Source organism: Oncorhynchus clarkii, chromosome 15 (assembly GCF_045791955.1).
Source record: "Oncorhynchus clarkii lewisi isolate Uvic-CL-2024 chromosome 15, UVic_Ocla_1.0, whole genome shotgun sequence".
Taxonomy (NCBI): Eukaryota; Metazoa; Chordata; class Actinopteri; order Salmoniformes; family Salmonidae; genus Oncorhynchus; species Oncorhynchus clarkii.
This window is the reverse complement of record NC_092161.1, coordinates 25,852,930-25,880,608: the sequence shown is the minus strand read 5'-3', so window position 1 is coordinate 25,880,608 and position 27,679 is coordinate 25,852,930. Positions and strand designations below refer to the sequence as shown.

Below are 27,679 nucleotides of genomic sequence, written 5' to 3'. Positions count from 1 at the left end.
CAAAAATACATAGTCCGCCACCTCTTGTGTTACCAGACACTGCTGTTCTATCCTGCCAATACAGCTTATAACCAGCCAGCTGTATGTTGATAATATTGTCGTTCAGCCACGACTCAGTGAAGCATAAGATATTACAGTTTTGAATGTCCCGTTGGTAGTTTAATCTTCCACTTAGGTCATCGATTTTATCCAAAGATTGCACGTTTGCTTGCAGAATGGAAGGAAGTGGGGGTTTATTCGATCATCTATGAATTCTCAGAAAGCAGTCCGCCCTCCAGCACCTTTTTCTCCACCTTCTCTTCACGCAAATGACGGGGATCTGGGCCTGCAGTATATCATTCATGTCGAACTCGTTAACGGAATATGCCAGTCCGTGGTGAGTAATCGCAGTTCTGATGTCCAGAAGTTATTTTCAGTCATAAGAGACGGTAGCAGCAACATTATGTACAAAATAAGTTACAAAATAAGTTGCAAACAACGCAAAGAAACGAACGAAAAAAACACAATTGGTTAGGAATACGTAAAACGTCAGCCTTGTTCTCCGGCGCTATCTTTAGTCGCCATCTTTCAACCCTCGCTATTCGTTCCTCTTCTTCCTGAGCGTAGTTTTCATATTCAGTGAGGCCATACAGGGCGGTTGTTTAAAATGCATCTGCTGATTTCCTAATGTGGAGGGTTGGAGTGTTGAGTTGAGTTTTCACCTCTCGGACAGTAATGTGACAACATGTGAAGTGTGCACAGCTGAGTTCTGAGTAACTTGGGGACTTCTGTGTTGGTGACACATATCAAAATGTACAGATTAACATCCTGTATGCACACTGTAAATTGCGGCACATACTCACACAAACAGTCCAATATGTCCCATGTCTCATTGAGAGGGAATATCTCACAGGAAATAGTGGTGAAAAGGAGAAGGTATTGTGGGAGGCCAAGTTGGATGTAATTTACACAAGGCCAACCTCAGGGGGACGAGGGGGAGAAACCATTACCTCGCCCATAGCCACTGGGCCCTCTCATATCATATCATTGGGGAGTAGCTGTCAGCTTTCATATCAAAACAGATTCATTTCCCCTATCCCATACCAACCCCACCTCCCACCCCTCTCTCCCTTTAAGGAATTTACTCGATTAGAGTGGAATAGACAGAGGAGAGGAACGAGATGATGAGACAGAGGAGGGGAACGAGATGATGACCAGAAAAGAGAGGATTGAGAGAGATGGATGGATGGAATGGCAGTGGGCATGTCAAAGCAGGAGAAGGGGTGTAATGACATGATACTTTCCTGAGGCTTCAGTCTCACATTATCTCCTTCTCAGATGGAAACAGACAGACATGTTAAATAGCTCATAGGGATTTGTTCTTTTTTTTTGTTGCCTCATGCCCAACACATGTTGACAGTTATCGTTGTATGAGAAGATTGGAATGCCCCACATAGTGAACCGTCTTGCATTAACTAGTTAATGTCTGCTGGTTGGAGCATGGTTCTGGCAATGTTCTAGCAACATTCTGGCAACCAGAGGCGTTTCTAGGATTTGTACACATTCAGGATTGTTATTTTTTTTAGGAGGAAAATGTTATTTTTATAAATGCATTTCTTGCAATTCTATGTCACATTACATGACTCGTTAAATGACCAGAATTTGTTTTAATAAGGCAAAAATGACCGAAAATGCTATGCTACTCTGACACTGATAACCTGAGTTCAATAAAAATGATATGGTCTTGAATGCAACCAATACAAAAATGTTAGAGTGGAGACAAATTGTAGCCCACAATATTACTTCCATCTGGAGGATTTTTCCCCTTTTCGCCCATGTGAACCTGAGTAAACCCAGTCACTCAGACCCTTAGCCATGCCTGTTTATTGGCACCACACACCATCACGCACTGCCTTGGCTGAATTCAATCTTCTCAACCAAAACTCACACTCGTGAAATGTCATAAGCTTGCAGGGGAGACAGGCAGTCAAAGCAGCTGAACCAAGGTGCGATTTGAAGCTTATGAAATTTCATTTTTTTGGGAGTAGATTTGATTTCAAGCACTGCCTGGCTCCCTACAGACATGCTCCCTTTCAACTGAAAGTTAGGATACTACTCTGTAGGAGCAAAAAATAAGGAAAGTGACACATGATTTGGAAAGACCTGTCTGTCTTTCCAAATCATGTCCAATCAATTGAATTTACCACAGGTGCACACCAATCAAGCTGTAGAAACATCTCAAGGATGATCAATGGAAGCAGGATTCACCTGAGCTCAATTTCGAGTCTCATAACAAAGGGTCTGAACATTAAATAAGGTATTTAAAAAAAAAAATTGTGTGTAGATTACTGAGGAATTTTTATTTATTTAATCCATTTTATAATACGACTGTAGCGTAACAGAATGTGGAAAAAGTCAAGGAGTCTGAATACTTTCCAAAGGCACTGTACCTACTATATAAGTGGGGGTGGGATGCAAGCATTCTAAGGGGTCTCAGATAAGCACCTGATAAGGTTTTAATCCTGTTAGTATTATGGTGATGAGGTTATTGGCATTTGACCTTTGTGACACAGGAAATCCTTCAGGGGTTCAACGGTTAGTTACCAGTGGTTGAGATTGAATGAAAATATTAGCTTTTTGGAGTGGTTCACCGATGAAGCGGAACTTCATTGGAAATGTATTGACATTACATACAGTAGTTGAATGAATTAAGTGATGGTCGCAGTCAGTAATCACACCTGCAATCTCTTGTGGGAAACACATAAAAAAAACACAAACACACACAACCCCCCCAACACACATGCACACACGCACGCACGCACGCACGCACACACACACACACACACACACACACACACACACACACACACACACACACACACACACACACACACACACACACACACACACACACACACACACACACACACACACACACACATACACACACTGTCAGTTCAGTTGTTTTATCTAACTAAATAACAGTGGAATCAAATAGCTGACGGGAGATCAATACCCGGGGCCACACGTCCTGACCTTGACAGGAAGGAAGGGGTCCATGTGGGGGATCGATCCCTCAGGTACTCACCCCCCTCCAAGCATCTATCAATACCACCTCTCCATCTCATTTACATGTTTATAGTCTACAGACTATAAGTCAATTACATAAAGGCCTGTCATGCCAAATAGTGTCCCCCTGCCAAAAAGTCCCCCCCCCACTTTTTGTCACAATGGGATTCGATAAACTATTAGCGGCCCATTCTCTGGTAGTCAAAGGCTATGTTGTTGTGATCTCAGAACTCTATCTCAGTGTCTCATGTGGTGAATAGCTCCCTCCTCACCTCCCACTGTAGCACGGCTAACTCCTAAAGGGCACCAAATTCCCTACATAGTACAATATGGCCCTGGTCAAAAGTAGTGCACTTCGTAGGACATATGGTGTCATTTGGGACAAACCCAGGGTTTCACACGTTGCTGTTAAAAAACAACATGGAACAGTCCTACTCAATAGACTACTGAGATAAATGAGTTGACGGGAACTACCCTGGTGCGATTGGATTACTGTTACAGCGCTAGTTGGTGGTTAATTGGGACGGCAGGTAGCCTAAGCACATTGGGCCGGTTACCGAAATGTTGCTGGTTCGAATCCCCTTGCCGACTAGGTGAAAAATCTGTTTGTGTGCCCTTGAGCAAGGCACTTAACCCTAATTGCTCCTGTAAGTTGCTCTGGATAAGAGATTTTGCTAAAATTGGATTTGTTTGGACATTTTTATTGTTTTATTATTGTGTGTTGTTTGACATTCACTGCATTGCTAGGAGCCAGTTACTTAAGCATTTTGCTTCACCTGCTAAAACATCTGCTAAAATATGTAGGTGACCAATAAACTTAGATTTGATTTGAGCAACAACACCCATGATGGCAGTTATGCCACGGCTTTGTGGCTGCACGACGTCACTCGTGTCAAAAGGGGCAGATTCTTCTAAGACACAAGCTGGCAATGATGAGCGTTATGGGTGCTTGAATGAGCTTCATTCTATAGAGTTGTCTTAGTCTGTTCATTCCCACCTTTGTGACTGGGATGCTGAGAAAAGCGGAGTGGATTTGGGAGGCCAACAACAGTAAAGTCAGCATTATAGACTTATTGCCATCAATACGTTTGTTTATCCATTTGTATCAAGCCTCGAGTTGTACAATCTGACACTGCTAGCTCGTCAGCAGGGCTCTCTACTGTACTGTAGCACAATGACGTTCTCAAGACCCACAGGCCTTTGTGAAGGAAGCACAGCAGTCAAAGAATCCCAGCTAATGTACACGGGTGCAAAAACCAAATCACTCCCGCTGGAATAGAAAGATATGAATGCATTCTAACTACGCTTTCAACTGACAAACGCTGGTTTTGAGACCCCAGTACTATGATGCAGTGATGAGCAACAATAGGAGTGTTCATTCAGGAAAGGTGGTCATTAACACTGGAATAAGAGCATGATTCATGCATGGTGCATTATGATCTTTCTCTCTCCTTTCTTTCTTTCTTTCTTTCTTTTTTTCTTTCTCTCTCTCTCTCTCTTCCTCTCACTCTGTCATCTCACTCGCTGCCTCTCTCTCTACTTCCCTCTGCCGAGCTTATATTGCCTTGAACAACGTTTGAGCAACAAACTGAGGTGGTTTAATGGGGCGAAGCTAGCGTATGTCGATGTCTAGCACGTTAAGTGAAAGTTGTGGGCTCTTTCAGACTGTGTTGATTGACAAAAGTGTTATTATCAAACTCATCCCTGTCTCCACTTGTGTCTGTGTTCAAACACTTACTGACAGGTTCTCTACTTCACCCATGCTCTTATTGTGTTCTGTAGAAAGAAGAACAAGTAGTGCTCTAGGGACAGACTTAAGGTAGATAAGTGCTTAGAAATATATAAATGGTGACATCACAATAAGAACTTCTAAGAAAATACTATGAGAGTAATTATGAGAACAAACTATGTATCCTATCATACATGTAGGTGGTCAATGAGTAGTCATCATCATAGCTTATGGGAGATTCCACCCCAGGAAGGCCCAAAAAATATTTTGGTATCTCCGATTGTTCTGGCAATTCTCACATAGAATTGTAATTGGGAGGGAAGGATGTTAGATATGCTTTTTACATTTGTATCGCAAACCACAAACCTATACATGCCTCAAGTAAGACCCTATGATCTGTGAACCATACGATACAGAAAACAACTTGGTGTCATTGTACTTATAAATATGAATATCTCAAAACGACCACTTTTTGATTCTGATTATTTTGAGACATGTTGTTTGAAAAAACATACTCTTCAAAACATGTCATATTTCCAGAGCGGGCTCTCTGCTACTTTTACACCATTTTGTCGTAACAATCACAGCCTTCCTTTAAGATGACACATTCTGAAAATCACCAGCAGAGAGTTTCCTTTAAATCCATCTTCCCATCCACTGTGTTGGTGGTGCTCATAACATGTATCAGAACTTGAAAAGTAGCAAAGAGCCCACTCTGGAAATGTGATGCACTTATAGAGTATATTGTTTAAAACAATTCGTCAAAAACATTTACAAAATCCAGGGGCGGCAGGTAGCCTAGTGGTTAGAGCGTTGGGCCGGTAACTGAAAGGTTGCTAGATTGAATCCCTGAGCTGCAATGGTAAAAGTCTGTCGTTCTGCTCCTGAACAAGGCAGTTAACCCACTGTTTCTAGACCGTCATTGTAAATGATCATTTGTTCTTAACTGACTTGCCTAGTTAAATAAAGGTTAAATAAAATAATGTATTAAAAAAGGGTACTTTTGAGATATTAATATTTTAATTGTTGAATAAAATTAATGTGAAAAAATAGCATTTCAGAATCTAGACCTACTCCATATGTTAGAGCACCCTAAAGGGAGTATAATGACACCAAGATGGTGTCTGTATCATGTACGCTTCACAGATCATCAGGTCTTACAGAAGGCATGTACATGTATGGGTCTAAAAAGGGCCTAATATGGCCACTTTAATCATGGTCTTCTCCCCCCCAAAATTGTGACACAAACGTAAAAACCATGTCAAACATCCTGTTTCGTAATGAGAGAATTCTATTTGAGAATTTCCAGAACAATCTGAGATACCCATAATATTACTGGACCACGCTGGCATGGAATCGCCCTATACTGTAAATGGAGCCTTGATAGTCACGGTAGACATTCTAGAGATGAGTGTGTGTTGATAATGCTCTCCAGGATATTGATGTCTGTTAGAAAAGTATAAGGTAGACTACCCCTCCCCCCACCCATACACATCTCCCACACACAAACAACACCCGATCCCCTCCCTCTTCCCCCAGAGCGGAGTCCAAGGTTCCGAGCACTCAGCATTGATTATTAATAGAAGGTTTTAAAACAGAGGAAGGGAGAGGAATTGTCCTCCTCTTTATGCATACTGGAATTAACACCCACTTGTCAAAGCATCAGGGCTTTCCTTTTTCCCAGAACTGATGCAGTCTGAAGAAAGTGCAGTTCAACAGTGTGTTGCTAGCCTAATGGCTCTCTGCTGAATAGGAGATTGTGTGTGTTTGTGTATGTGTGTGTGTGTGTGTGTGCATGCTTGCGTTTTGGTGTGTGTGTGTGTGTGTAGGTAAGTAGGTAGCAGTGCATGGCGATGGTAAGAGAGAGATGTGTGGGGGGTAGAGGATATCATATTGGATATCTGAGACGTAGCTACAGAGTAGAGTGGAGAATCCAGGAGGGAGACATTTTGGACCTTGTGTTTCGGCCAAGTCATCTCCTCTCATTGTTTTGGAATAGGAAATTAGAGCCTTGTAAAATTCTCTTGTATGAGTAAGTATGAGCAATTATTTTTTAAGCCTTGAGACAATTGAGACATGGATTGTGTATGTGTGCCATTCAGAGGGTGAATGGGTAAGACAAAAGATTTAAGTGTCTTTGAACGGGGTATGGTAGTAAGTGCCAGGCGCACCGGTTTGTGACAAGAACTGCAACACTACTGGGTTTTTCACACTCAACAGTTTCCCGTATGTATCAAGAATGGTCCACAACCCAAAGGACATCCAGCCAACTTGACACAACCTTGGGAAGCATTTGGGTCAACATGGCCACAGTAGTCATCATCACATTGCTTTAAAAAAAAAGGTAAATCATTGATCAAATCATCAATACTATTACAGTGTACGAGTAAAGTCGGTTCAGTGTCAGTTGTGGCATCCTGCAGAGGCAAACCTTATACAGCCACATCACGTCATCACGGATTCACTGGGTATTTATGCAGTTTATCTAAAAGGGTGTCATGATCTGTGTTTTCCCATGGTGCATTTTACAAATCATGTGACCTCTTGTGCCTTGTTAATTCCCAATGGACCTGGGCATGCGTCAGCAAGTTGCTCAGTGCCTGCCTCGATCCTTCTCTCCTCGCTCCTTCTCTCTTCTCTCTTCTCTCTCATTCTCTTCTATCACTTGCATTTGGGGAAAGTGGGACTTGAGACCAAATGGCACAACTTTATTTGCGGTCTTTGTGTATTCCCAGGACTAGATTTGGAGTGACATTGGTTTGTTTGTTGTATAAATATTGAGTTACCAGTGCAATTTAAATATACGGTAACATAGTCACGTCATAGTTAAGAAGGAATAGAAAAAAGCAGACACTAACACATAGGCCTGTGAATTTCCAGGGACCTCGCGAGACGATCTTATCACAATCCTTGTGCCGAAATGATATGTATTACGATCTCACAATTCGGGCCTCCCGAGTGGCACAGTGGTTTAAGGCACTGCATTGCAGTGCTAGAGGAGTTACCACAGACCTGTTCATTCCTGGGCTGTGCCACAACCGGCCGCGGCTGGGAATCCCATAGGGACGGTGCACAATTGGCCCAGTGTCATCCGGGTTAGGGTAGGGTTTGGCTGGGGGGCTTTACTTGGCTCATTGCGCCCTAGAGACTCCTTGTGGAGGGTCGGGTGCCTGAAGGCTGTCGCCAGTTGAACGGTCTTTCCTCCAACCCATTGGTGCTTCTGGTTTAAGCTGGTGGGTGTTAAGGAGCACGGTTAGGTGGTTCATGTTTCGGAGGATGCATGACTCCACCTTCGCCTCTCCTGAGCCTGTTGGGGAGTTGCAGGGATGAGACAAGATTGATATTGGGGAAATAATAAAAACAAGATTCTCATGATTCTATATGTATAACGATTGGATACTGTGAATCTATTGCGATTTGATGTTCCAAACATATTGCTGCAGAGGGACAAGTGAGAGCCATGAGAAAAGGTTTTGATCAGTCATGGAAATAAAATGGCTGAAAACTACAGACCCGGGTTCATTCCTGGCCATGGGCGGGAGTCTCAAACAAATTGGCTCCCTATTTAAAATAAGATGGAAAAATAAGCTATGAAGGAAAAATACTGCAGTTTTGGTGCAGGCACAGCCAACGAGCGCCAAAATAATATTGAGATATTGTCAAAACGATACATTACGATTTATCGTCAAAAATAATATCCCGATATGTAACAGATTTATCCCCCATCAACACTAAGACAGTTCAATTTAAGAGCCTGGAGCTCTGTAATTACAAGACTGGTCCCCAAAGGACTTTTTCAACTAAAAGAAGTGGCCAACTTCGCATTGCTTCAATCAAAGCAGGTATATTTCAGGAAGAGTAACTGTAGTTAATGTTGTCCCACTTAGTGGCGTGGAGGTTTTGGTTCAAGCCAGTCTACTTTGTTCTGTGTGTTGTTAGCCAGTTTAATTCAGTTCAGTCTGCTCAGTGTTGTCGTTCTGCTTCTGAGCTGCTGCTGATGATGTGGGACTCATCCATCTCCAGTGGGGTCCTTCTCTGTCCTCTGACTGACTCAAACCTAGTGAGCACAAAGGTTACTATGCCTGCGTGCAGCTTCACTAGCCTACTGCTTCTCTGCCTGGGGGGAAATATTAATGCCTCTGCTAATCGGATTAACATGAACTATCCCACATCTGCAATGCACAGATAATTACGTCGCTTCAAATGTTTATTTTCTCGCTTTTAGGTTCTGGATGTTTTTTGGACAATCATCAGTGTTTTTTTTCTGTTGTCTGCTAGGCTGGGCATTATTTCAGTGGGTTTCCGGGGCTTATAGCTAACATAGACGAAAGACCGCTTTCCTTGTCTAAAGGGCAATTTTGGTTGTTGTTGCGATGATTCGTGGTTTTCGTATGATTGATTTGTGATTACTGGGCAGTAAATTAAGTTTAGTTATAAACGTCTTTAAAGAGAGTCATAATAAATGATGCTTGTACAGAAAGACTTCCAATACATCCATACTGTAGATATGCATTTAGGACACTGAAGAACAGAGAGACAGTTCAAATGGTACCAAAGTGCAGGAAGCTTAAACCTCATACACTCATGAATACACAACTAGGCGCAAACTGGTTGAATCAATGTTGTTCCAATGTAAATTCTCAACCAATTTTGATGTGGGAAATATGTTGGATTTGAAAAAAGTACAATTGTTTTGTTGGATTCGCGTCCCCATCTCAACCACGTCCCCATCTCAACCACAAAAATGTAAGTTAAAGAATAGGACTAAATGCACTTAACATAAAGTTTGATTTGATTTAGTCCCGTTCTTTACTTTGATTCTCGGTTGAGATGGAGACGTGAATCCAACATATCAATTATTAATTTGTAGACAAACTGGAATTAAAGCCAGACGTAATCAGTGTCACAAAAAATACAGCTCCTTCAAATGTTGTAATTGGACTGTGTTGACAAACCAAACACAACTCAATATCACTTTTGTAATATAGTAAATAGCCTTAAGTTAAGGCTATTTTTTTACAAACTAATGTAACAGTATTTATTTAACCTTAAAATGAGTAACACATATATTGCCACATTTGGAGGTTAGCCTACAGTAACTATAAATGTCTTCTTATGTAATCATAGAAAATGTGCATGTTCAAGATTGCATGCAAAGGTCGCAGATCTGTGGAGATCTTCACAATTGCTATAAAAATCTGAGCAGAAAAGGCCTTAATCACTCGCACCATGTACTTTTTATGTAATCTCAACTGCAATCCAGGTCATTTGGTTACACTGTTAGATGAAGCACAGTGATAACACATTAAGTTGTTGTATGAATACAAAATATATTTGAACTTTGCTTTGCTTTTAAATGGTTGAAAGCGCAGTGATACACATTTAGATGACAACTAGACCAAAAATCTGACATTGTTTTCCCATTGGAATTTTTTGAGTCGGCAAATAAAGGTTGAAATCTCATTGATCAACGTCACAACCATATATGACCTATATTTCCACTTTGAATGACTTGGTGTGACCAGAAGGGAAGTCTGCACACAGTATAGAGTGTTGGGACTGGGCATCAGACAAGTGTCTGGAGTAACATACTGTGTCTGTTTGGGGATAGAGTCATACAGACATACTGTCTAGGGCTATGGCCAGATGACCTATACTGGGGCGATGGTTAGACACCTTTTCTCACCTAGGAAATGAACACAGTCAACGCAATAGAACCCCTACAGAACATTCAACTTTGACTACAACACCCCATACTTTTCCTGATACATCAACAACCAATGGTATTTACTCAGTACCAGTTCTCTCCCCCCTCTCTCTCTCTCTCTCGCTCTCTCTCTCTCTTTCACTCTCTCTCTTTCCCTCTCTCTCACTCTCTCATGGGCAAATATTGTACATTCGAGTTGTGCAAAGCTCATAGAGACTTACCCAAAAAGACTCACAGCTGTAATCACCGCCAAAGGTGCTTCTACAAAGTATTGACTCTCTCTCTCTCTCTCTCTCTCTCTCTCTCTCTCTCTCTTTCTCACTCTGTATGTCTGTCTGTCTCACTCTCTCTATCTGTCTCACTCTCTCTGTCTGTCTCACTCTCTCCTCTCCTCTCCTCTCATTTCCTCTCCTAACCATCATTGCACTCAATTATGACCAAACAGTCAGTACTTCAAACACGGCCGAGATGTAATTAATCTACACGGAAGCAGTTTTAGCTAATCAATCCGATGGACTCACATTGGCAGTGAGCATACAGGCTTTATTGGATTATACAGAGTGAGCATTTCCCCCGTTCACACACTACTAAGGGCTAAACCAGGAAGACTCCCGACAGCAGATGCTCGTAGAGGTCCGCAGGAGGCCAAGGCACAGCTGTGCCTCTTTTTCAATTACAGCCCCTCGTCTGGTGCCCGCTGCCTTGTTTTGGAGGGTGTCGATGAGTTTGTGTATGTGCATATGTGTGTCCATCCCGCCATACATACATACAGTGGGGTCCGAAATGATTGACACCCTTGATAAAGATGAGCAATAATGACTGTATAAAATAAATAATACAAAGCTATATTGTATGCAACGCTTTCGAGGGAAATTCTAATATTTGATACTAACACAATTGTAATCCTGAATGAATCATGAATGAATCGTGAATAATGATGAGTGAAAAAGTTACAGAGGGTCAAAGATCATACCGCCAAGACATGCTAACCTCCCCTTGTCTTTGGGGTATGATCTTCGACCCTCTGTAACCTTTTCACTCGTCATTATTCACGATTCATTCAAGATTATCTGCAATAACGGTAGCATATACATTAATGTAGAAGTGTTTAGAAACATATTCAATTCTTATTATATTCTTATTTGGTGACTCCAAAATGACACAATACATTTTGGAGTCCTTCATTTTCTATTGGGCACAAAATAATTTGAAACGCAACCAAAACAAACTGCAAATACATCCAACAAGTTTATAGAGTCACAAGCTTGATGTAGTTATTGCGTGCTAGGAATATGGGACCAAATACTAAACTTTTGAATACTTTATTTATCAGAATCTTTAGGGGTGTCAATAATTTGGATCCCTTTGACCCCTACCTTTAAGAGGAAAAAAATATTACTTGTTCAACAAAATCTCTTCCTCTGAGCAATTGTATTAGTATAAGATATTATAATTTCCCTTTTTTTCACACAATATAGCTCAGTATTTGAATTATTTATTTTATAGAGTCATTATTGCATATCTTTATCAAGGGTGTCAATAATTTCAAACCCCACTGTACAAACTTTACATACACTGAACAAAAAATATAAAGGCAACATGTCAAGTGTTGGTCCCATGTTTCATGAGGTGAAATAAAGATCTCAGAAATGTTCCACATGCAGAAAATGCTTCTTCCTCTCAAATGTTGCGCACAAATTTGTTTACATCCCTGTTAGTGAGCATTTCTCCTTTGCCAAGATAATCCAGCCACCTGACAGGTGTGGCATATCAAGAAGCTGTTTAAACACCATGATCATTACACAGGTGCACCTTGTGCTGGGGACAATAAATGACCACTCTAAAATGTGCAGTTTTGTCACAATGCCACAGATGTCTCCAGTTGTGTTGGCATGCTGACTGCAGGAATGTCCACTAGAGCTGTTGCCAGATAATTGAATGTTCATTTCTCTACCATAAGCCGCCTCCCACGTAATTTTAGGGAATTTGGTAGTACGTAACCATGCCAGCCCATGACCTCCACATCCGGCTTCTTCACCTGCGAGATTGTCTGAGACCAGCCACACGGAAAGCTGATGAATCTGTGGGTTTGCACAACTGAAGAATTTCTGCTCAAAATGTCAGAAACCGTCGAAGGGAAGCTCATCTGCGTGCTCGTCGTCCTCGTCAGGGTCTTGACCTGACTACAGTTCGCGGTCCTAACCGACTTCAGTGGGATCTCAGGGATTCCAACATGAGGCCAATGGCGATTTTAAAACAGTTCAAGAGTTTAATGGCTGTGATAGGAGAAAACTGAGGACGGATAATGTAGTTACTAACTAAATGACAGAGTGAAAAGAAGTAAACCTGTACAGAATACAAATATTCCAAAACATATATCCTGTTTTCAATCAGGCTCTAAAGTAAAACTGCATAAAATGTGACAAAGAAAATGTCCTGAATAAAAAAGCATTATGTTTGGGGCAAATCCAACACAATACATCACTGAGTATCACTTTAAATATTTTCAGGCATGGTGGTGGCTGCATCATGTTATGGGTATGCTTGTCATCGGCAAGGACTAGGGATTTTATTTTAAGGATAAAACTAAACAGAATACAGCTATAAGCACAGGCAATATTCTAAAAAAAAACCTGGTTCCAACATACACTGGCAGACAAATTCCCCTGTCAGCAGGACTATAGCCTAAAACACCATGCCAAATATGCACTGGAGTTGCTTACCAAGTCAACATTGATGTTCCTAAGTGACCTAGTTGCAGTTGACTTAAATCGTCTAGAAAATCTATGGCAACACTTGAAAATGGCTGTCTAGCCATGATCAACAATCAACTTGACAGCGCTTGAAGAGAAATGGGCAAATATTGTACAATCCAGATGTGCAAAGCTCTTACCCAAAAAAGACTCACAGCTGTAATCACCGCCAAAGGTGCTTCTACAAAGTATTGACTCAGTGGTGTGAACACTTATGTCAATGAGATATTTCTGGATTTAATTCGTCAAAAGAATTCGCTAAAATGTCTAAAAACCTGCTTTCACATTATCATTATGGGGTATTGTGTGTAGATGGGTGAGATAAAACCCACATTTAATCAATTGTGAATTCAGGCTGTAAAATAAAATGTGAAATAAGTCAAGGGGTATGAATATTTTCTGAAGGCACTTCATACAGAAGGTGAATTGTTGGCTTGTTGCTTGAATGGACACAATTGAGATTACACAACTATACTTTAAAAGTCCCCCTTAGAAGTTGAATGTAGGCCATGTCTCACCACTTCACTCTGTGTTTATTTGACCTATGGCCACATTAACATTCAAAAGCATAACAGGAACAGCAGGGGTTTTCCAGGAACTTATTTTGGCATTTTGCAAACTATCCCGTACAGTACATGGAAAATAAGGTTTGTGTGATTTAGCAGTCCTCCCATCCTTTAAAGGTCAAGGACGACAAGATTTGTTACCAATACCATTTGGTATGATTTTATTTTATGTGACTGTACTAATATGGACACCATAGCAGCATAATCACATAAACAGAAATTATTGTAATTTACACTTATGTTCTCTCTCTCTGTTTGCATGCAGGTGGTCATTCTGTATTTCCAGCCCAGTGTATTCCGCTGTATCTTGTTGAGATGGGTTCGCCTGTTGGGATTCACCACAGTCTATGGGACAGTGACCCTAAAGCTCTACAGGTACTCTTTTACCATGTTTAAGCATTACTATTAACCAGGTATGGGATAAATGATGTTATATTGCTACCTGCTGAGTAATTACTTTAGGATGAGAGTCATGTCCCAAGAAAGGGACTCTGGAAAGCACTTGATTGATGGCTTTGTACAGGGTTGCATGCAGTGGAAAACACTCATGCACGCACATGTGTAACAGAGTATATTCTACACACGCACACGCACACACACACACACACACACACACACACACACACACACACACACACACACACACACACACACAGTAGCATGGCTATCTAGAAACTGCCAATGAATCACCCTGTTTATTTATGATTTTTTTTCTCCATTTTTTTTTCACTGGCAGTTTCTAGATAATCCATGATATTAAATGTCACATCCCTCTCTAGGTGACTGGGGCTGTCCTATTTGACAGGGACAACCCAATATCAATGTCCTGGGAACACCAGAGAAAGATGTGCACTGAGAGGCGAAGGGAAGGATTCTACTGTAGTTGATTGTGTACTGGAAGAAAGAAGCAAAGGTTGAACATAGTCAATCACATCCTGCCTGTGTTCTGCCAGCTTTAGAGTTCAGGGTGTTACTCAAGGATCTGGTTTACTCTGAACATGAATCAAATGGAATGCTGTAAGGGCCATTCTGCCTGCTTTCAAAGTCTGTCTCATCCGCAATGGTAATGAACTAAAGGAAAGGGAAAACAATGGAAAGGATATACCCCAAAGGGCTGGTTTCCTGGACCTACAGTAGATTAAACCTACTCCTGGACTAAAAAGATATTTCACTGCAGATGAGACAAAGTCTGGCACATACAATTACAGTCATTTACAGTCATTTAATGGAATATGTGCTCTGGCACTTCAAGTCTGTATTAAGTTTTGTAAGTGCATTCACATTTACAGTGCAATCTCTTGTGTTATCCACAAGCCACCTACATTTGTTTAAACCGCGTTAAACAAGCCAGTTCATCCCTATTGACCCACTGTGATACTCTTTAATAAAAGCAATTATAGGTCGGATGATGTCTAATTCCTTCCTGAAAGTAAGAGCCCTTATAAAGTACGGGGAGCAGCTAGTGGTGTTTCTTGGCTTGTTCATCAGGCCACACTTTAGAAAAAAATTCACTACCTCGAGACTGAGAGTTTGCCCAGTTAAAGTGTGGGAGGAAGTGAGGGGAGAAAAAAACAGAGAGCACTTTGGCCCAAATGGTCTCAATTTATTACATTTTATCGAATGGCTGAGACAGGCCAGGAGGCATAAAACAAATAGAGGGAGTAATGCTGGTAGAAAGAGGGAAACCCCTTAGTCAAAGCTAGCCGTGTGAGAGAGGGAGGGGTCTAGAGGAGGAGAGGTGGAGGGTGAGCCCCTGTGAACAGTTGATAATGAGACATGGGGCAGACGTCTTTTAAAGAGATACAGGAGCGTGATCGGAAATGGCGACAGCGCCAGTGTTCTCAGCAGGTGAAGGTGGCAAAAATACCTAAGGAAGCTCTTAATTATGGCGAGGGGAGATGAATTTGGGCGAGAGTAATCGGAAGGTGAGTCGTGGAGGAAGTTGAGCACATTGCACAGATCCATTTTTGAGAGGAGCTCATTACGGGGGATGCACAGGACACTTCATCAATGTGTCTGGAAGATTAGGGGCTAATAATGAGGATGGGGCTGATGTTAAACACTCTACAGGACCTCTCTGTCTCTGATGGCCCCCATGGGTGTTCATTTGAGGAAAGGGAAGGGAATTAAGAGATGTAGCAATGCCACTATTACATCATTACATTGAAATCATTGCATGATGATGCTAATGAGAATGATGATAGTGACTATAATGACGAATGTTATCGTAATTCATAGATGACGATGACAATAAAACCACAACAATAAAATCAACAAGCAGCATCACAGCAGCACCTTTCCTTGTATGTCTTGACGTTGAGCTGTCCCATTTCCCCAGGGTCCTGAAGGTGTTCCTGTCGCGAACGGCCCAACGGATCCCCTACATGACCAGTTGGCGGGTGCTGCGTCTCCTGGCCATTATCCTGCTCATCGTCTGCTGGTTCCTGGTGGCCTGGACCTCGGCCGTCTGCCAGAACCTGGACAGGAACCTGGCCCTCATCGAGGTGGGCTACACCCCCGACCCAGACGGCCTCCAGTTCAGCATGTGCCTGCTAGATCGCTGGGACTACATGATGGCCGTCGGTAAGTGACATTTTTAAAATCTTTATTTGACCTGGAAACCTCTTTTGTGTTGGCAATAATAATATATGCCACTTAGCAAACTCTGCAAGTGAGTGCATTTTTTGTGTGTGATGCTTGCAGGAATTGCCAGCGCCTTTCTCTCACCAACTGAGACAGAAACATAGTAATCTTACTGCCTCCTGTTAAAGATACGAGGGCCAATCATGTATTTTATGGCTTAAATGTGTGAAGATCCCCACTTAGAGTGAGACAGAGCGGTCAGAGGGAAAGAGAGAGAGAGAGAGAGAGAGAGAGAGAGAGAGAGAAAGAGGGCAGGAGAGAGAGAGAGAGAGAGAGAGAGAGAGGGTGGGTGGGAGAGAGAGAGAGAAAACACATAAATATTTTATATGAACACGTTGTTTTGGGGAAAATTGCACTTGGTTCATTGAACCGAAGTCACATCAGTAACGTCCAGCAGCCGCTAGATGTGGTTGAAATAAACAGAGCGGTTTCGGTTTCCTTGCTACAAATGTGGCTCTATCTTTTGAACATGTATTTTTTTTTGTAATCAGAAGGTGAGTCACGGACGAAGTCATGAAGGCAAATTTTATTTAATTTTATTCAATTTTTGTCTGACTTTATTAGATTTTGTTCGATTCAATTAATTAAAAAATATATATAATACAAAACATAAACATACAAACGACAACATACAGTCTCCAGCACCCGTATCACTCTCTACCACATGGCCTCAAACTGCACCATTTTGTTCCTCTCCATCGCCCACGCACTTAGATAATAAAGCATTTAATCTTCCCATTGTGTTAACGTTGCAGGATTGGTTGATTTCCAGTTTTTAACTATACGTTTTTTCAAGTTGATTGATGAGAAAAGGATTGTCCAACCCATCTTTCAGTGATGACCCCATCACTGAAAGATAAGACTCTCAGGAACACGTATGTGTCTTCTGATAACCCTCAAGCCACACAGGACTCATTAGTACAGAGCGTACAAGACCAGGCACTAAATCAGACGGGGGGGGGGGGGGGGGAAATTCTACACAGAATATACAGTAATACAAGACTATTGCCTGATGATCTTCTGAACTTCCCAATACCTTTCTGATGCATTTCAGTCAATTCAAACCATACTCACACCAGACTGATTTGTAATAGACTGTTATAGACTGTTATAGACTGTTATAGGCTGTTATAGACTGTTATAGCCCCAATTAAAAACATATACATTGGCCTTAGATAACATCACTATTTTTTATATGGTGAGGTTGCAATTTTTTTTAAATATCAAAGTGGGGTAGCGTGCCAAAAAAGTTTGGGAATCCCTGGCCTACACCCTTATTTGTGCTCCCACAACAGACATTAACTCTCCTTAGATATCCTGCAAGTCAGCCCAAATTGAGAGTGAAAAGCAGACTTGTTTTAAGCATATGCTGACTAAGGTCCAAGTAATGCTCCAAGGTCCAGGAAAACAGAACGCTGGCCCTGCTTTGCATTTGTGGAACAGGTGTAGCCCAGGGCAACCATTACACGCTGTGTTGAAGCCAAACATCTTTGTGTTCAAGAGGGTAAAAACTGGAGGATGGAACACAGCGTTGTTTTCAAAGTCCAGCTATATTTGACTCACTAAGCTGTGTATGAGCAACTGGGTCGTTCCACTAAATGAGTCCCTTTATTTTATTTTATTTTATTTCACCTTTATTTAAGCAGTGTGTCACCACTGAGAGCAGGGCTCTTTCACAAGGGACTCCTGCATATCAAATTTAATAAGACAAAATGAAAAATCAAATACAACATAAAACAAGTCAAATACAGCAAAACACAAATATTCAAGAAAAACTGTTAAATTCCTCAATTAGAAGGTTTGATGTTTTAAATAGAAAATGTGCATCAATATTGAATTTTAAAAGCCTGTTATATTAAATAGAGATATACTGTAAATAAAGACTTGCTAAAGTGCCAAAACGCAGCATTTTGAAATGTATCTCTGTGTACCCTCCGTGACTTCTAGGAAGATTTGAACCCATTTAACCCTAACATTTCTCAAAATGTTCATCATCATTGTAAAGCCCTAGTTATTTTGTTGCTTTCACAAAGTGATTTCTGAAGATTATTATTTATTTCATGCGATTCATTTTAATGGAAAAAAACAATAACCTGTCCCTAATTTAAGGTCAACCTTGTGAAGTGAACTGAACTCTTGTTTTAATGTGGTGAAACTATTTGTTTTATTATTATTCAAAAGAAACATTGAACATTACAAGATGGCGCCGGAGAAGAAGGCTGACACTACAAGATGGTGCTGGAGAAGAAGGCTGACGTTTGACGTATTCCTAACCAATTGTGCTTTTTGTTTGTTACTTTGCGTTGTTTGTAACTTCCTTTTTTTAAAACTTATTTTGTACATAATGTTTCTGGTATCGTCTCTTAAGACTGAAAATAACTTATGGACATCAGAACTGCGATTACTCGCCACGAGCTGACAGAATGCTTTTTTTCCTTTAACAAGTCCGACGAGCCCGACGTGAATGACATACTGCTTTCCCAGTAACAGGCCCAGATCCCCATCGTTGCGTGAAGAACAGGCGGAGAAAAAGGGGACGGAGGGCGGGCTGCCTTCTGAGAATTCGTAGGCGATCAATTAAACTCCCACTTCCTTCCATTCTGCTAGCAAACGTGCAATATTTGGAAAATAAAATCGATGACTGATGTGGAAAATTAAACTACCAACATTAATATCTTATGCTTCACGGAGTCGTGGCTGAACGACGACAGCTGGCTGGTTATACGCCGTATCGGCAGGATAGAACAGAGGCGTCTGGTACGACAAGGGGCGGTGGACTATGTATTTTTGTAAATAACAACTGGTGCACGATATCTAAGGAATTCTCGAAGTTTTGCTCGCCTGAGGTAGAGTATCTCATGATAAGCTGTAGACCACACGATCTACCTAGAGAGTTTTCATCTGTATTTTTCGTAGCTGTTTACATACCACCACAGACTGATGCTGGCACAAAGACTGCACTCAATAAGCTGTATACCGCCATAAGCAAACAGGAAAACGCTCATCCAGAGGCGGCGCTCCTAGTGTCCGGGGACTTTAGTGCACGGAAACTTAAATCTGTCTTACCAAATTTCTATCAGCATGTTTAATGTGCAACCAGAGGGAAAAAATCTCTGGACCACCTTTAGTCCACACACAGAGACACATACAAAGCTCTCCCTCGTCCCTCCATTTGGCAAATCTGACCATAATGCTTACAAGCAAAAATAAAAGCAGGAAGCACCAGTGACTCGATCAATAAAAAAGTGGTCAGATGAAACAGTTGCTAATCTACAGGACTGTTTTGCTAGCGCAGACTGGAATATGTTCCGGGATTCCTCCGATGGCATTGAGGAGTACACTACATCAGCCATTGGCTTCATCAATAAGTGCATCGATGACATCATCCCCACAAGTACATACCCCAACCAGAAACCATGGATTACAGGTAACATCCACACTGAGCTAAAGGCTAGAGCTGCCGCTTTCAAGGTGTGAGACTCTAACCCGAAGCCTATAAGAAATCAAATCAAATCAAATCAAATCAAATCAAATTTTATTTGTCACATACACATGGTTAGCAGATGTTAATGCGAGTGTAGCGAAATGCTTGTGCTTCTAGTTCCGACAATGCAGTAATAACAAGTAATCTAACTAACAATTCCAAAACTACTGTCTTGTACACAGTGTAAGGGGATAAAGAATATGTACATAAGGATATATGAATGAGTGATGGTACAGAGCAGCATAGGCAAGATACAGTAGATGGTATCGAGTACAGTATGTACAAATGAGATGAGTATGTAAACAAAGTGGCATAGTTTAAAGTGGCTAGTGATACATGTATTACATAAGGATACAGTCGATGATATAGAGTACAGTATATACGTATGCATATGAGATGAATAATGTAGGGTAAGTAACATTATATAAGGTAGCATTGTTTAAAGTGGCTAGTGATATATTTACATCATTTCCCATCAATTCCCATTATTAAAGTGGCTGGAGTTGAGTCAGTGTCAGTGTGTTGGCAGCAGCCACTCAGTGTTAGTGGTGGCTGTTTAACAGTCTGATGGCCTTGAGATAGAAGCTGTTTTTCAGTCTCTCGGTCCCAGCTTTGATGCACCTGTACTGACCTCGCCTTCTGGATGATAGCGGGGTGAACAGGCAGTGGCTCGGGTGGTTGATGTCCTTGATGATCTTTATGGCCTTCCTGTGACATCGGGTGGTGTAGGTGTCCTGGAGGGCAGGTAGTTTGCCCCCGGTGATGCGTTGTGCAGACCTCACTACCCTCTGGAGAGCCTTACGGTTGAGGGCGGTGCAGTTGCCATACCAGGCGGTGATACAGCCCGCCAGGATGCTCTCGATTGTGCATCTGTAGAAGTTTGTGAGTGCTTTTGGTGACAAGCCGAATTTCTTAAGCCTCCTGAGGTTGAAGAGGCGCTGCTGCGCCTTCTTCACGATGCTGTCTGTGTGAGTGGACCAATTCAGTTTGTCTGTGATGTGTATGCCGAGGAACTTAAAACTTGCTACCCTCTCCACTACTGTTCCATCGATGTGGATAGGGGGGTGTTCCCTCTGCTGTTTCCTGAAGTCCACAATCATCTCCAAAGTTTTGTTGACGTTGAGTGTGAGGTTATTTTCCTGACACCACACTCCGAGGGCCCTCACCTCCTCCCTGTAGGCCGTCTCGTCGTTGTTGGTAATCAAGCCTACCACTGTTGTGTCGTCCGCAAACTTGATGATTGAGTTGGAGGCGTGCGTGGCCACGCAGTCGTGGGTGAACAGGGAGTACAGGAGAGGGCTCAGAACGCACCCTTGTGGGGCCCCAGTGTTGAGGATCAGCTGGGAGGAGATGTTGTTGCCTACCCTCACCACCTGGGGGCGGCCCGTCAGGAAGTCCAGTACCCAGTTGCACAGGGCGGGGTCGAGACCCAGGGTCTCGAGCTTGATGACGAGCTTGGAGGGTACTATGGTGTTGAATGCCGAGCTGTAGTCGATGAACAGCATTCTCACATAGGTATTCCTCTTGTCCAGATGGGTTAGGGCAGTGTGCAGTGTGGTTGAGATTGCATCGTCTGTGGACCTATTTGGGCGGTAAGCAAATTGGAGTGGGTCTAGGGTGTCAGGTAGGGTGGAGGTGATATGGTCCTTGACTAGTCTCTCAAAGCACTTCATGATGACGGCTGTGAGTGCTACGGGGCGGTAGTCGTTTAGCTCAGTTACCTTAGCTTTCTTGGGAACAGGAACAATGGTGGCCCTCTTGAAGCATGTGGGAACAGCAGACTGGTATAGGGATTGATTGAATATGTCCGTAAACACACCGGCCAGCTGGTCTGCGCATGCTCTGAGGGCGCGGCTGGGGATGCCGTCTGGGCCTGCAGCCTTGCGAGGGTTAACACGTTTAAATGTCTTACTCACCTCGGCTGCAGTGAAGGAGAGACCGCATGTTTTCGTTGCAGGCCGTGTCAGTGGCACTGTATTGTCCTCAAAGCGGGCAAAAAAGTTATTTAGTCTGCCTGGGAGCAAGACATCCTGGTCCGTGACTGGGCTGGAGTTCTTCCTGTAGTCCGTGATTGACTGTAGACCCTGCCACATGCCTCTTGTGTCTGAGCCGTTGAATTGAGATTCTACTTTGTCTCTGTACTGGCGCTTAGCTTGTTTGATAGCCTTGCGGAGGGAATAGCTGCACTGTTTGTATTCGGTCATGTTACCAGACACCTTGCCCTGATTAAAAGCAGTGGTTCGCGCTTTCAGTTTCACACGAATGCTGCCATCAATCCACGGTTTCTGGTTAGGGAATGTTTTAATCGTTGCTATGGGAACGACATCTTCAACGCACGTTCTAATGAACTCGCACACCGAATCAGCGTATTCGTCAATGTTGTTATCTGACGCAATACGAAACATCTCCCAGTCCACGTGATGGAAGCAGTCTTGGAGGGTAGGAGTCAGCTTGGTCGGACCAGCGTTGGTCAGACCTCAGCATGGGAGCCTCTTGTTTTAGTTTCTGTCTGTAGGCAGGGATCAACAAAATGGAGTCGCTGTCAGCTTTTCCGAAAGGGGGGCGGGGCTATGCCATCCGACGAAGCATCAAACAAGCAAAGCATGAATACAGGACTAAGATCAAATAGTACTACACCGGCTCTGACGCTCATCGACTGTGGCAGGGCTTGCAAGCCATTACAGACTACAAAGGGAAGCACACCCGAGAGTTGCCCAGTGACACGAGCCTACCAGACGATCTAAACTACTTCTATGCTTGCTTCGAGGCAATAAACACAAAAACATGCATAAGAGCACCAGCTGTTCCGGAATACTGTGTGATCATGCTCTCTGCAACCGATGTGAGTAAGACCTTTAAACAGGTCAACATTCACAAGGCTGCAGGGCCACATGGATTACCAGGATGTGTACTGCGAGCATGCGCTGACCTACTGGCAAGTGTCTTCACTGACATTTTCAACCTCTCCCTGACCGAGTCTGTAATACCAACATGTTTTGAGCAGACCATCATAGTCCCTGTGCCCAAGAACACTAAGGTAATGTACCTAAACGACTACCGAACAGTAGCACTCATGTCTGTAGCAATGAAGTGCTTTGAAAGGCTGGTCATGGCTCACATCAACACCATTATCCCAGAAACACTTGACCCACTACAATTTGCATACCGCCCTAACAGATCCACAGATGGTGCAATCTCTATTGCACTCCACACTGCCCTTTCCCACCTGGACAAAAGTGACACCTATGTGAGAATGTTATTTATTGACTACATCTCAGCATTCAACACCATAGTGCAATCAAAGCTTATCAATAAGCTAAGGACCCTGGGACTAACACCTCCCTCTGCAACTGGATCCTGGACTCCCTGACGGGCCGTCCCCAGGTGGTAAGGGTAGGTAACAACACATCCGCCACGCTGATCCTCAACACAGGGGCCCCTCAGGGGTGCGTGCTCAGTCCCCTCCTGTATTCCCTGTTCACTCATGACTGCACGGCCAGGCACGACTCCAACACCATCATTAAGTTTGCCAATGACACAACAGTTGTAGGCCTGATCACAGACAACAACGAGACAGCCTATAGGGAGGAGGTCAGAGACCTGGCCGTGTGGTGCCATGACTCCAACCTCTCCCTCAACGTGATCAAGACAAAGGAGTTGATTGTGGACTACAGGAAAATGAGGATCGGGCACACGCCCATTCTCATCGACGGGGCTGGAGTGGAGAAGGTTGAGATCTTCAAGTTCCATGGTGTCCACATCACCAACAAACTAACATGGTCCAAGCACACCAAGATAGTCATTCAGGAAACTGAAAAGATTTGGCATGGGTCCTCAGATCCTCAAAAGGTTCTACAGCTCCACCATCGAGAGCATCCTGACTGGTTGCATCACTGCCTGGTATGGCAACTGTCCGGTCTCTGACCGCAAGGCACAACAGAGGGTAGTGCGTACATTCCAGTACATTACTGGGGCAAAGCTTCCTACCATCCAGGACCTCTATACTAGGCAGTGTCAGAGGAAGGCCCTAAAAATTGTCAAAGACTCCAGCCACTTTAATCATAGACTATTCTCTCTGCAAGCGGTACCGGAGCGCAGTCTTGGTCCAAGAGGTACAGCTTCTACCCCCAAGCCATAAGACTCCTGAGCATTTAATCAAATGGCTACCCAGACTATTTGCATTGTACCCCCACCTCTCTTTCTACACCGCTGCTACTCTCTGTTGTTATTATCTATGCATAGTCACTTTAGTAACTCTACCTACATGTACATATTACTTCAATTACTTTGACTATTCGGTGCCTCTGCACATTGACTCTGTACCTGTACCCCTTTGTATATAGTCTCGCTATTGTTATTTTGCTGCTGCTCTTTTATTAGTTTTTTTAATTAAAAAAATAATATATATTTATTGAGTATTCGAAACATACAATATACTTGCAGTGAAGCCGCTCAAAAACTACCTCATACCAGTCATCCAACAGATTCCCATTCACAGCGACACATAGAAACATTCAGGGTCAATGTCCTGTTGACCTATCTACCACCAGGCCAAAGAAACTGAACCCAAACCCTCCAAGATCTTCCCCACAGTTTTCCAATAGCTGTCCCTCAACCATTCGAGACCCCTCCCACAGCCCCCCCCCCCCCCCAGGAAGAAAAATATCAAATACAATGAATTCCATTCCCCACCCCCAAGAACCCCCAAGAATGCACCAACAACCAAGAGAATGAACTAAAAAGAAAAAAGGAAAAGACAGAAGATAACAGCAAACAACAATGCAAAAAACAACAACATTTAAACAAAGGACATCAAGGACAACTAAAATCATAAAAGCAATGCCAACTGTATATGTGTGTGTGCATGTCTGGCACTATTACATGTATGTGTGTGTTCTTGTATGTGTTTATTTGAATGAGAGTGTGTGTATATGCATCTGCACAGAGTCAGCCTCAGGCAAATCGGCATTAGTTGTAAAAACACTGCCACTTAGTGTCATTCAAATGTACTTTTTATAATGTTTAATTTTGACTTATTTTTTACTTTTACCTTTGACCATCATCTCCCTCACAGCAACTCCACTCCCACTTGTCTCCAATTCCACATACCAACCCTCAGCTTCCCTTAGCCCATCTCATCTATCTCTCCTGACCACCCACTTCGGGTTTCTACGCAACACATATCTTTCAACTATGCTGTGATGTTTAACGTACAATTTCAATCTATCTAATCAAATATAATCCACAGATTGCAAGTTGAAGATAAATACTTTCACTAATAGTATTAGTATATTAGTAATTGTCTCTCCAGATCTCCTAACAGTACTATTTCTGGGGTCAATTTTAGATCAATGAAATGCATTTTCAGCCATTCCTGAACCTGAGACCAGAAACAGGCTACCTGAGGGCAATACCAAAATAAATGGTCTATTGATTCTGTATCCTCACAACGAAATCTGCAGAGCTTTGATGATTTTATGGTCCAAATATTCAACATTTTGTTGGTGGCAAGAATTATATATAGTCATTTTGGCTGAAAAGCACAAAGTGTTGAATCTTGCGTTGTTTTATATATCAACTCATACACCCTGTACCATGGAATCAGTTCATCACAAATCTCTTCCCAACTATTTTACAATCTGTATGGCACAGTTGTCAACATCCTGGTCCTCAAATGAAACTGGAATACTTTCCTATTTATGCTATTTTTATCCCTCTGACAGTTTTGATCCTTTATATTGGGCAGACAGACCAGTTCCCTACCTCCTCACGCTGCCACCTGCCTCCTCCATTTTTGGGGTAATGCGGTAATCAATTGGTTGTACTCTTGGGTTGAGCAGACCTTTCCGTGCAATTCTGATAACTCCATGAAGGACATAACTCTACCATTCCAATTTACAATATATGAACAAAATAGCCTTTTCAAGCATCTTTCCCTTAAATACAGGTATTTTATCAACCAGCACATTTGGGTTCAGCCATAATATTTGTTGTAATATTTGTTCTACCTTTTCAGGGGGATGAAATTGAAATTGTAGCCAGCTTTGCAATGCTTGTTTGAAAAAGAGAGATACTTTGAAAAAAGTATCATTTTCAATTAATCTAAAATGAGACATGGCAATCTGCACAAAGGCAAAAAGGCAAATTTTAAACAATGGATGAGCTTTTCTTAGTAATCTACTTGAGAACCATTTAGGGTTCAAATAAAACATTTGTATGAGTGAAGCTTTTAGAGAGAGGTTTAGTGCTTTTATATTTAATAATCTCAACCCACCCAATTCATATTCATTATATAGATAGGCACGTTTTATTTTGTCTCATATGATTTGATAAGCGAATCATCAGGAGTAAGCAGCGCCATGAGTAAGTGAGTAAACTGAGATGTGACTAAGTAGTTAATCATGCCAATTTTTCCATAAATAGACAGGTATTTACCTCTCCATGATTTCAGGATCAAGTCTTTTTTTACAAGTTTTCTATTGAAATTCATTGTTGAGAGCTTATTTATATATTTTGTGACATGAATACTGAGTATGTCTACTTCACCATCAGCCCATTTTATAGGTAAACTGCAGGGTAATGTAAAAGTTGTATTTTTTAAGGATCCAATACGTAAAATTGTACACTTATCATAAATAGGTTTATCTATCTAGCTTGTGGGCTTAATATAACACTTGAGTCATCGGCACACATGGACACCTTTGTTTTTAAGCCTTGGATTTCTAATTCTCTAATGTTGTTATTGGATCTGATTATAATAGCTAGCATTTCAGTGGCCATAAAGAATAGATATGGTGACAGCAGACACCATTCTTTAACTCCTCTTGACAATACAAAACTCTCTGAGAAGTAGCCGTTATTTACTATTTAACTCCTGGGGTTGCTATACATAATTTTTTTACCCATTTTATAAGACAACTAAAACAACAGGTATTTAGAAATAACATCCAGTCTTATTTACCACAATTACTGCTTGTAAAGTTACTGTCATAAGAGGTATTATGAAGGTCAAAACTAGAGCTTTCAAATGTATGATATTTAGAATTCAAGAAATAGGTTCTAGCAATATTTGTTTTATTCCCTTGCCTGTTTGCCTGTGAGCCAATGCCACAGATGTTGGAAAATTGAAAGATATAATGTGTGTAGCAAATCTGAGTAGGTTGATGTGTATGATATTGGATGTGATATAGTGAGTGTGTACGATGTCTGTTTAAGAGTAAGACTATAATGTGTGATGTCCAAATAAATAATAACTCTGCATGGTTGAGTGTCTATGTGTGTAACATGTAGTGCATATAGCCTTAATATTCATGATGATAATTGTAATCCATACCGTATCAGCATCATAGTTGCATCATAATTACCTTTAACATAATTGAAAAACACATCCCAGCATTTCCATAGCAATTGACGTTTCACATGATCATGAAAGAGACCTTGCATTGCTCTAGAGATGGCTTCACTACAGTACAAATGTATTCCGTACAATATGTTATTATTCCCCAATGCCCCTATTCTGATATCTTCCCCTTGCTTGTTGTAAACATATATAAACTTGTAGACAAGTACATAAAAAATACAGACTAACAATAAACACATTAAACTATAAAACAGTTCTCGACAATAGAGAGGGAGAGAAGAGAAGAGAAAAGAGAGAAAGAGAGAGTGAGAGAAGAGAGTGAAGTCAGGTGTGTGTGTTTATGTATAAATGCGTATGTGTAAGCATTTATGTATGTGTACTCAATGTAA

The 27,679-nt window shown here is 41.9% G+C and overlaps 1 protein-coding gene across 1 annotated transcript in view; it reads left to right on the top strand.

The window, feature by feature from the left end:
* Positions 1 to 27,679, top strand: part of LOC139366753 (G protein-coupled receptor 158a) — a 97,983-nt gene that overhangs the window by 56,100 nt on the left and 14,204 nt on the right. The window contains exons 6-7 of the mRNA XM_071104454.1: positions 14,069 to 14,178; positions 16,142 to 16,386. Of these exons, the coding sequence (XP_070960555.1) occupies positions 14,069 to 14,178; positions 16,142 to 16,386 (355 nt within the window). The remainder of the gene's footprint in view (positions 1 to 14,068; positions 14,179 to 16,141; positions 16,387 to 27,679) is intronic.